At 38.9% G+C, this 11,436-nt stretch overlaps 1 protein-coding gene across 1 annotated transcript in view; it reads right to left on the bottom strand.

The window, feature by feature from the left end:
• The window catches only part of LOC106533116 (structural maintenance of chromosomes protein 1B), a 23,782-nt gene extending 16,743 nt beyond the window's left edge, over nucleotides 1-7,039 (bottom strand). Inside the window, exons 1-4 of the mRNA XM_014029351.1 lie at nucleotides 6,847-7,039; nucleotides 6,276-6,464; nucleotides 5,333-5,445; nucleotides 471-674 (exon numbers count right to left, since the gene is read on the bottom strand). Of these exons, the coding sequence (XP_013884805.1) occupies nucleotides 471-674; nucleotides 5,333-5,445; nucleotides 6,276-6,464; nucleotides 6,847-6,955 (615 nt within the window). The 5' untranslated portion in view covers nucleotides 6,956-7,039. The remainder of the gene's footprint in view (nucleotides 1-470; nucleotides 675-5,332; nucleotides 5,446-6,275; nucleotides 6,465-6,846) is intronic.
• Nucleotides 7,040-11,436: the final 4,397 nt, after the last annotated feature.

The raw sequence follows: 11,436 nt of genomic DNA, 5'->3' as shown, positions 1-11,436 counted from the left end.
GTGTGTGTGTGTGTGTGTGTGTGTGTGTGTGTGTGTGTGTGAGATATTTGATTTAATCAGGTAGATCTCCCTTAAATTTAGATTTTTATGAGAGATTTAAGTGTCCCTTAAAAAAGGATTTTTAAGGTCTAAATTTTTTTACCTATACATATTTATTTCTCTCAATTAATGTGTGATTTATTTATTTTCTATTATTTTATATCGTGATATATATATCATTACTGCCACTCATCATAATGTATATCGTGATATGTATTTTTTTGCCATATCGCACATTCCTACTCTGCACCCTTTTCATTCACAGCATGATTTACTTTTTATTTTTATTTTAGTGTATATAGATTGTTTTGATTTTATGAATGAAATTAAAAATGGGGGAAAAAGTGGTTATTATAATGATGAAAACACATGTAAAATCATCTACAGGAGTGTTTGTATAAAGACTTGAATCATTCAGTATTTTACATTACCTCTATCTTTTCTTGAGACACTTGTTTTCTTTCCGCAGTGGCAGATTTTTTCTGGTTGAAGTGAAACTGTGTGTCCTCTTTAGCCTTCATCAGGTCTTCTTTCTTCTTTTGGTATTCAGCGGCCAATTCCTTGGACTGACTGATGGTCTCCAACATCTTGGTTCTCTCCTTTGGGTCCTTCAAAGCAATGGACTCTACCTCCCCCTAGTGATGAGCAGAGGAAATTACACATTGAAATTTATTTTCATGTTAAATTTTTTTTTATTTTAAATCAGTTATGAGTCTACTGAAGCACAATTTGATTCCACTTTTTGACAGTGATCAATAATTTCTTGTAAAAATTTCATCTAACAGTTCACTCAAAACATTTGGTAGTATGCTTGATGAATAAAGACATTTTGGAATCTATTGTATCTATTTACTGCATCTTCTTTGTAATCATCTCTGCATGCTTTTAGAGATTAGGGGCAGTAGTTAGCAATGTCACACAACAATAAGAAGGTTTTTATCTCAAACCTGACAAGTGTCAATTAAAGGTGTCCCCAAATATTTTCGTTCTGTAGCCATAATTTTCCAAGCAGACTGTGGAGTGGCTGACCTTTGATGTAGATAGATAAATGAATGAATAAAGTTGAATAATATTAATAATAAATAAATAAAGAGCCTGAGGGACATTTACAGCCTTGAGAGTGACATGTGCCAAGGTTCTGCATCAGTGTGTTCCCCTCATTAAAAATAAGTGCCAGACTGATCCAGTTGGTAACATACAGTTTAAAATCCTCCCAATAAAAACGTAAATAAAAAAATTATGAATCTGTTAATCCCAATGGGCCCGGTACAGAGACCACAAGTGAAATGAAGGAGAAAATTCTTCTAAAACCCTGTGGACTTAAAGGGTTAAATCTGAACAATTGTTTTTTCTTCTCAGTTGCTTTGAAGTTGATTTAAAATAAGAACGGCAAAATGTCTTAAATGCTGACATTTTTTCTCCTTCTCATGTTTTTATCCTTCAGTAACCTTTACACTCACTGGCCACCACTTGATAATCACTAGACATGTGTGAAATAGTGATGGTACAACCTAAAGCAAAAATATCACAGTTTCACTGTATCACAGTATTATGATTATAGCTCTAAAATGTGTTATTTTGAAATTGTATTTATAACAAAAAAGAAAACTTTTCTACTGTCATAACTACAATTGTCTTTTTATTGATGTAATGTAACAAGTTGGGAGTTTTTATTGTATTTTAGAGTCCGAAGGGGCGTTTGAAAGGAAGATTATGAATATAAATCATTACAAGCACTAGGGCTGCGCGGTATATGCGGTACACGGTAGAAACAGTATGAAGTTGGCCTATGGTAGAGATTTACCCTCTACCGTCCTATCGTCATTACGTCATCACACAGGGCTTCGAGTGCAGACAACTGAGCAGGAGTTTGAAATATAATGAAGAAATTCTAGTGTTTTAAAACACGTATATAGAGAGAATAAATCCTCAAAATATCCCCCTACCGAAGTAGAAAAGTTACGTCGTGTCGCAGGATCATAATCTCTCCCTCTCCTCTCGCTGCACGTCACGCAAAGCGAAGTTTTAACAATTGTAGTTTTTCACACCCAATTGACGGAGAAAAAACTTGTTTTTAAAGTATTGTTACTCAAAGAGACGATTAAAAAAAGACGTGGACGTTCGTTCAGTCATAAATAAAGACTACCTGACAAACAGACCACAGTTTGTTAGACTGAAGGACTGTGTGTCTAACCAGGTGGTCAGCAGCACAGGAGCACCACAGGGAACTGTACTCTCACCATTCCTGTTCACACTGTACACTTCAGACTTCCAGCACAAGTCAGACTGCTGTCATCTACAGAAATACTCAGATGACTCTGCAGTTGTTGGGTGTATCAGAGATGGACAGGAAGCTGAGTACAGAGAGCTGGTGGACCGCTTTGTGACATGGTGTGGGAACAATCATCTCATCTTGAATGGGAACAAAACAAAGGAGATGATTGTAGATTTCAGGAGAAATAGTGCTAGATCAAACCCTGTTTCCATCATGGGAGAAGAAGTGGAGGTGGTTGAGGAATATAAATACCTCGGTGTTCATCTGGACAACAGACTGGACTGGAGACTCAACAATGAAGCAGTCTACAAGAAAGGACAGAGCTGACTGTACTTCTTAAGGAAGCTGAGATCCTTCAATGTCTGCAGCAAGATGCTGCAGATCTTCTACAAGTCTGTTGTTGAGAGCGTCATCTCTTCTGCCATCATCTGTTGGGGCAGCAGCATCAGAGCCAGGGACCTAAAAAGGCTAAACAACCTGATAAAGAAGGCTGGTTCTGTTCTGGGGACAACTGTGGAATCTCTGGAGATGATGGTGCAAAGAAGGATTTTACATCAAATCAAGAACATTGTGGACAACCCTGACCGTCCTCTTCATCAGACTGTCATAGAAAGACAAAGTGTCTTCAGTCGGAGGCTTCTTCAACTTCGCTGTAATACAGACCGCTACAGAAGATCTTTCCTGCCCACAGCCATCAGCATCTACAATAAGTTTTTAGTTAAATGAGTTACAACAACACCTAATTTCCCTCTGGGATCAATAAAGTATTTTTGAATTGAATTGAAATCCATCTTACTAATGTAAAGTTGGGTTCTGCTCTGATGATGAAGATGAGCGCGTGGCGGAGCAGCAGCTGTTTAGCAGGCAGAAGTTCATTGTTTGGCAGGCAGATATTAAAGCAAAAACGTTGGGTTTAATTAGTATTGCACTGCCAAATTCAATAGAATGGGAGAGCAGCTTGCTTCCTCTGGCTGTCACTCTCAGCCAGCATTTTTTGCACCTACAGGGTTTCCCCTACATGTAAATGATAGTGGCGCACCACCACGGCTAAATAAAAGCCGCCACACCTTTGGAATGAAGTTTTTTTTTAATCAACGTAAAACAGGGGTTGACGCAATCATTGTTTAGTTTGTCCGAGACAACATATTTTCATTTCAGACAACCAGATCCCACCTCCCAGTTGTCCAGTGGACAACCAAGAAAAAAAAACCTGGATTAAAGTTTTCCTCCGCATGTGTTCGTCATTGTAAAAATGAACGGGAGAGAAAAAAAACTTGCTAAAGCTGTCTAAGGATTAAACTGACGGTTCTTTCACCCAATAAAGAGAACCAAAGTCAAAGTTTTACCCAATCAGAACAGAGCAGGGCGGGTCGTACCGTCTGACTGACAGCGCTTCCTTTTTCCTCTCTCTGTGATGGAGGGTCAGCTCGGCTCAGACGAACATGTCCCAGGCCCTCAGCGTTTCCTGGACTATTTCCAACGAGGATTACGTCATATTTTATATACTGTATATAAATTATATTCCTAAAGGCAGCTCACAGCATTTCTACCGGAACACCGTGTGTTCACGACTCGAGCACAACAAAACCGCGACAGATCACCTGACTGTTTTTAAAGCGAGGGCTCAGGGAGGCAGCTTGACCAGCAGCTGCCCCTCTCCACACACATCGCGGCTCTGACAAGCCCAGGACTTTAAAGTCCACATGTCAACCCCTTTAGACGGTTACTTGTATAATGAGCATCAAAAATCTGTAATTTGCACAAAAAAAAATCAGTATTAATCACACGCAGGTGGAGTGGAGGTGCAAGCGGACAGCAGCTGTGCGGGGTGGGGGGGGTGGGGGTCTTTTAAAGTAGTGTCTACGTTTGACTTTTACTTTTTCTAAAATCAGAGTTCTCTGAGTCAGCTTCAGATGTTTGTAGTTAATATCTTCTAAATTTAACCAGGTGTTTCAATGCCTTTAAATTACACAATAACTTTAATGGAGAAACTTGTCAGTTTGGTTTAAAAAAAAACAGTAAAAATAAATTTTTTTTTTCCTGTGCAAAGAACTTCCTCTGCTATAATTTTTTTTAAATAAATATATCAAAGCCCCTCAGTTGAAAACACTAAAATTATAATTAAAAACCTCTTTCCTCCGAAAGTCTTCAGTCCTAAGAACACTAAACTCTAACTTTTAATAAGGTCATGTACACAGTTTAATCCTTTTCAAATAAAAATGTTTGACCTGTAAGCAGAAAGCTTATGGATGACGTTGATTTTTGGTCTCTATTTCAAAGAGGATGAGGAGGAGAATGAGGAAGTTCTCCTCAGGCAGCTCCTAAAACTGTTAACCTGCTGACTGAGAACATTTGTATGTACTAAACTTTGTATACATAACAATATACTTGTTAAATTACATTTTAAACACCCCCCGCCCCACCGTGCTCATGAGAGGTCACCACACCACCACGGTTAAAAAAAAATTCTAGTGGAAACCCTGACAGAGTCAACCTTCTTCCTCCAAGCCCTTGCCGTCTGTCTTTTTATGGTAGCCGAATTAATCCCAAGCTTTATTATTTTAAATGAGGGAAAATGTTCTGGGAACTCGCCACCTACAGCCATCATACAATTTGCAGAGCTGGCAGCTAATGCAGGGGTGTGCAGGGAGAGGGGTCGTGACCCTGCAGCTGAACACAAACGGAGGGATTTGACCTCCATTTTCTCTCTGAGACATAAAAAATGTTCATACCGCAGGAACTGAAATACAGAAAATGTTAGCAGTTTTCAATCAGCGACTTTTTCATACTGTGGTGTACCATTAAACCTTTATCCAGACCATGTCTAATAATCACTGGTGCATTTTCTCTCTCTGACCATTAGAATGTTCTTCAGGCACTTCAGTTTCCTCCCACATTCAATTGGTAATCCAAGTGTGTACTAACATGCTGACAATATTAACAGGTAGCACGAAGCATACTCCCTATAACCCTGAAAAGATTAAAGTGAGTGTGGTACCTGAATGGACATCAAGTTACCTGAAACACCAGACAGTTCTGAGCTTTGGTCACGATGCCAATCTTCGCAAGTTCTTCAACGTATTTAGAATGCACAACATGAGCACCGTTAATGTGATAGGCAGACGAGTCCCCTGAAAAATACAAAAAAACAGCAGCTGAGGATATTAAACAGACTTAGAAAACACTATAGTCCAACCACAAGTCTGTCTCACAAAATGCAGAGTGGTATTCATACTGTATAAGTCCCAGAATGTTTCAGAGCAATTTATTTCTTGCAGTGTTAAAACAAGTCATCGGCTACATTACAATGACTGAGATAGATTTATATTTCTGTGTGCCCCTTTAAAATATAGATTTTCTTATTTCATCAGTTGAACAGACTTTTACTATTTGTGATTGTTTAAACATTTAGGTCATTAGACCTCAATTTGCCTGATGAAGATTTGGTGACCAAAACATTGCAAAAATAAATTTCTGCAAGTTTGGATGGTGTGCAGAACTGCCTTTTTGCTTATTTGGACTGACTTTTATTCTCCTATGTATATGTCTCAAGCAGTAAATGTAAAGATGGTTACCATTTTTATCCGAAAACGAATCTGTTCATTTTGTTAGCACAGATTTGTAGTTAGTGACAGTGGATTGAAAGATCTCCCTCTCTGTCATATACTAATATTTGAAACACTATGGTGTTTTGCTCTTGGATGACCCATATTTTATTAATAACGGTTAATTACATACAGATTATTGCATTTTATGTTGATAGATGTATTGGTCATTAATTTAAATTTATAGTGATAGTAAAAAATAACAAACTGACATTTTCAAGTTTGCACTGAACGGGGCTGCATTCACATAAAAAGGCTTGTTTTCGCTAAGTATTGCGATCTGATTAGCCATCCCAGAGAATTGTAAAGAAATGTGCAAATATTAAGTTCAGACCGAGGTAGGCTGATATACTGACCGGTTACTTTCCGACAAAACACCACCTCTCTGTCCTCTTCATCGCAGTAGCGTAGGGCCACACTGGCGGTGGTGGACACCGGCTTACCGATGTGCGCTCCGTGAACCAGGTCTCTGAGGTGCTTCACCCGGAGAGCGGCTGCCCGCTCCCCCAAAGCGAAGCTCAGGGCGTCCATCACGTTGGACTTCCCTGGTGGATAGATCGTATCTTCAATTTATCTTTTAACGACTACCTTAAATTACCTAAGTGTTTGAAAGATGTCCAAAAGAAAAGAAAAAGCTGATAACCAAGCTTAGCTTGGCGGTCAGCATCAATTTGTTTTAGCTTGAAGCTAAACTTAGCAAAAGAGAAAAAAATCAGCCAGTGTCAATAAGACGTGTCTTTTCTGTATATAAAATCGTACTTCTAGGGTTAAGCAAACCGTACTAGCCTCTGATTTTGCTAACAAACCTTCTGAACTTAGTCTTTTAAAAATATTACAACTTAGCTATCAATTTTAGTAAGGTTAATTACACATTTTAGCTAGGTTAGCAAGCAATAACTTGGCTAAGTGAATATAAAGTCCTCTTACCAGAGCCATTTGTGCCAATAATACAGTTGAACCGCATAAAAGGACCGATAACTTGTTTCCCACGCCATGACTTGAAGTTTTCAACATCAATTTGTTTTAGATAACCCATCCTAACAGGATGGTCGTGTCCAGAAGTGGCTGCTTTTCAGAGACAGCCCGACGAAAAATCAGCTAAAGCAGGCCAGGTGTCCGAGGCGGGAAATAGTGCTGTGCGGATCAATACTGAAATATTGATACCAAAACTTTATGGTCTAGAATCGATACTGAAATCAAAATATTGAAACTTCGGTCTTTTTAGGTTTACAAGAAAACTGTGGAAAACTACTAAACTATTAAAATCTTGCCTAAATCATTTGTGGCTGGAAGGAACTACTTTTTCTTCCGCTTGGGTGTAAAGCACAGTTGCATGTGCCCAGTCAGTCGCTCAGTTACAGGTATGGCAGGTCATTTGAACATAAAATCAGCTTCATCTGATTCTGGTTCCCACATTTTTTCATGCCACGGCCCCCCAAATAGCATTAGCTTATGGCCAGGGACCCTCTTGCAAACCCACAAATAATGCTACAAAAAATGTGAAGACTCAACAGCTTTTAAAGGTTTCTTTATTATTATTTTTTTTCATTTTTTATTTTTTACTTTTATTCACCATTCAAAAAATATTTGTTAAGCAAAATAATTTTAAATCATGCTAAAGAAACAAAACAGGGTTAAGGTTAGAAAAAAACTTTTAAATAAATAAATAAATAAATTACTCTGTCATGTATTCTTTATGAAGCGGTTATTTGAAAAAATGCTATTTTGTTTTTTAGATTTACCAGACACATTGTCTTTGCATGGTATCAGTATCAGTATTGCTGATAGCAGCCTGAGTTTTACTCGGTATCGGTATTGGAAAATAAATTGACAGTAAAGCTTTAAAACTGAACATCTCTAACATAGATTCTCAGACATGCACACTTCCTGTTCATGAAAATAATAATTTTGTTTTTGTTACCAACTTTGACTTTTTTTAAATAATTGCTTAGTATCACATTATTTGATATCTGTTAAACAGCCTCAGTTTGAATAAACAATAATAATTCCTCACTTAACACAAATGTCATTGTTCCATTGAAATGTTCCATTCTGGATGTAAATTGCAGTGTTCACTATAAGTTTTGGGGTTTTGTTTTTGTTTGTACGAAAGCGGACATTTTCCGCAAACAATTTTTTCCATGGTTTTCTCATGATGATAACGTATGTCGTGGACAAAAAATAACAATGGTTTTCTCAAGATAACATGTTGGTGTCCCTGCATCATTCAGTAACAATGGAGATGGCCTGGTTCCCTCAGCTGATCACTGATGAGCTTTATTGTATCAGCAGGATCACTCAAATGTAAATGCATGTTGAGCTGCAGTCATGCCAGCTGTCTCCTTAAATGACGAGGCTTGATATGAAAGCTATCTGTACAAGACAAAGAAACTGCTATTTCAGCCTGTATTATAATAGTAAACTTCATTGATGATCGCTAAGGGGACCGGGCCTTTTTCCTCCCAGTTCTCCACATTGTTTTTTTGTTGTCACACTGAACATTCTGAAGTATAAAATACAAAAATGACAAAGTAACAAATAGTTTTACAATCATACATATATACTATTTTTTGGATAGTACAACCACTTAGAGGATGAAAGTGAGTAATATTATGTCTTACTTTTTATTTTCTACTGCCAAAAGACAAAGGATGATGTTGTTGCCCATGTTTGTTCGTCTATTACCAAAATATCTTATGGATCACTGGGCAAATTTAACAAAACTTCCAGATGTAAGAATCTGTATTTTGTTATTTAGTTTCTTGAGTTCATCCATCCATCCATCCATCCATCCATCCATCCATCCATCCATCCATCCATCCATCCATCCATCCATCCATCCGTCCATCCATCCGTCCATCCATCCATCCATCCATCCATCCATCCATCCATCCATCCATCCATCCATCCATCCATCCATCCATCTTCTAGAGTTAGGTCATGAGGGCAGCGGCTTGAGCAGTGAGGTCCAGACATCTTTCCTCAGCCACCTCTCCTGGCTCTAAGGAAGTGTCCAGCTAACCTGCCCACATTTCCACTGTCTGTATCCGCAATCTCGTTACATCAGGGTTTGTGGCTATAGGTGAGGGTAGAAATGTAGACCAACTGGTAGACATGGTTTCTCCTTACAGCTCAGCTCCCCTTTATCACAATCAACTGACAGAGTCCACAATATGGTGGATGCTGCTTTTAAGTTTTATTCCCGTCGTGATTTATCCATTTTATTTTATTTTTTGTCTTTGGGTTCTTTGTGTTTGAGTTCTGTACCTTGTACTTCCGTCATTAATCCATGCACCAACATCACCCACTCTCACCTGGTCTTCATGGTCTCTCCCCAAGTGTGTGTCATTTCTCCATGATTGGTCTACCTTTATATTCCATATTCTGTTGCTTGATCCTCATCCATGCATCACATTTTTTCATGTTTGTTTCTACATGTGCTCTTCAGTTAGCCACTCCTGTGAGTAGTTTTTGCCATTATGTCAGCTTTTGTCTTTAATAATAAAATTATTTTTATTTCACTCCTGAGTTCTTTCACTTCTCTGTTTGCACCTTGGGTTTTACCATATTCCTGTCTCTGCAACTAATTCATCTTTGGAGTCAGCTTGATTAAAGATGGCTGACACTGACCTTAATCAATCTTGTAGATATTGACCTAGAACTTGGCGCGACAGTGAAACTGATTACCATCATAAACACTGAGCGCTAAACACACAGAATAAAATATCACATGAACTATTGGAGTTTTTATTTTTATTTTTCTATGAACCTTCTAGAACAATCGTTGAATGTGTATCTAAATGGGATAACCTTTTGGAGGTTATGCAATTAAAGATGTACATCAGTGGTTCCCAAACTTTTTATCTTCTGACCCACAAACTATCTATGGCAAAAACTTGTGACCCCAAATATTACTGGTCTGAGTACACGAACTTCATTAATAACCCTAAAAACACAGGCTTTTTGACAATCTAAACAGCTTGTAACAAATTTACATACTTGTTTATATTTATTTTGTGTTTTGTAATAATTATAGGGAAATATTACATCAGCAATTATTTTATTACCCTTTAAATTGATTTCTGGAGATTATCCAAGGTACTTCATGACTCATAATTGGGTCCCAAGTCCAACTTTGGGAACCAAAGTGCAGTGGTTCCCAAACTTTTCAGCTTTTGACCCACAAAATAACAGTAGCAGAGACCTGTGCCCCCAGCTATTTTTGGATGATAAACATTTGTATCAGGTCAACTAAACATGGGCATAGTAACAATATTTTTATACTACATTTATCCATTTTAAATACACTAACCTCACTACTTTGCAACTACTAAGGCAAAAATGTAATTAAATCAGAAAATATTTTCAGGACCCCATCTTGGTGTTTCGGGACCCCACTTTGGGTCCCGACCCCGACTTTGGGAAACACTGATGTACAGTACATATATACTGTATACAGTACATACTGAGATACAAATTGATGTGGTAGTAGCTGAGATCATGCAATGTATGTGTAATTTATTTAACACTAACTGTAGCACCTCCAGCCATGACTCAGTAAAACTTATTAAGTTTGCGGACGACACACCACCCTCATCGGGCTCATCTCGGATGGCGATGAGTCTGCGTACAGGTGGGAGGTGGACCGGCTGGTGACCTGGTGCAGCAGCAACAACCTGGAGCTCAACACCCAGAAAACAGTAGAGATGATTGTGGACTACATAAAGGCCACAGATCCTCTGCCTCCCCCCCACCCCCACCCTTAACGAGACCCCCATCTCAACTGTAGCCTGCTAGGTTCCTCGGGACCACCATCACCCAGGACCTCAAGACCATCGGTTCCCTCATCAAGAAGGCCCAGCAGAGGATGTACTTCCTGTGACAACTGAAGAAAGCTAAGCTGCCGGCCAGGCTGATGGTGCAATTCTACACGGCCATCATGGAGTCTATCCTCAGCTCCTCCATCATGGTGTGGTATGCCGGGGCCACTGCCAGGGACAGACACAGACTGCAGCGTGTTGTGCGCTCTGCTGAGAAGGTGATCGGCTGCAGCATCCCAGCTCTCCATGACCTGTACGTCTACAGGACTGTGAGGAGAGCAGGTGGGATCACAGCTGACCCTTCTCACCCTGTACACAACCTGTTCATACAACTCCCCTCAGGCAGAAGGTTTCAGTCCATTCGGACCAGAACATCCCACCATAAGAACAGTTTCTTTCCCTCTGCCGTCAGACTCTTGAACATTTGGAACACTTAGAACACGTGACTCTAAAACTCTGCCTTGGCCACTTATCACTGGTTTCTTAAACAGCACAACTCTGACCAGTGTTGTATAAAGTACCACAAAGTGATACTTGAGTAAAAGTACAAGTATCTTACCAAAAAATTACTTTGGTAAAAGTTCAAGTCTCCTTTAGGAATATTACTTGAGTAAAAGTAGAAGTATCTTACCCAAAAATTACTTTGGTAAAAGTTCAAGTCTCCTTCAGGTATATTACTTGAGTAAAAGTATTGATT

The sequence above is a fragment of the Austrofundulus limnaeus genome, unplaced genomic scaffold, assembly GCF_001266775.1.
Source record: "Austrofundulus limnaeus strain Quisiro unplaced genomic scaffold, Austrofundulus_limnaeus-1.0 Scaffold886, whole genome shotgun sequence".
Classification (NCBI taxonomy): Eukaryota; Metazoa; Chordata; class Actinopteri; order Cyprinodontiformes; family Rivulidae; genus Austrofundulus; species Austrofundulus limnaeus.
Note: the sequence above shows the minus strand (reverse complement) of the source record. Positions and strands in the feature narration are given on the sequence as shown.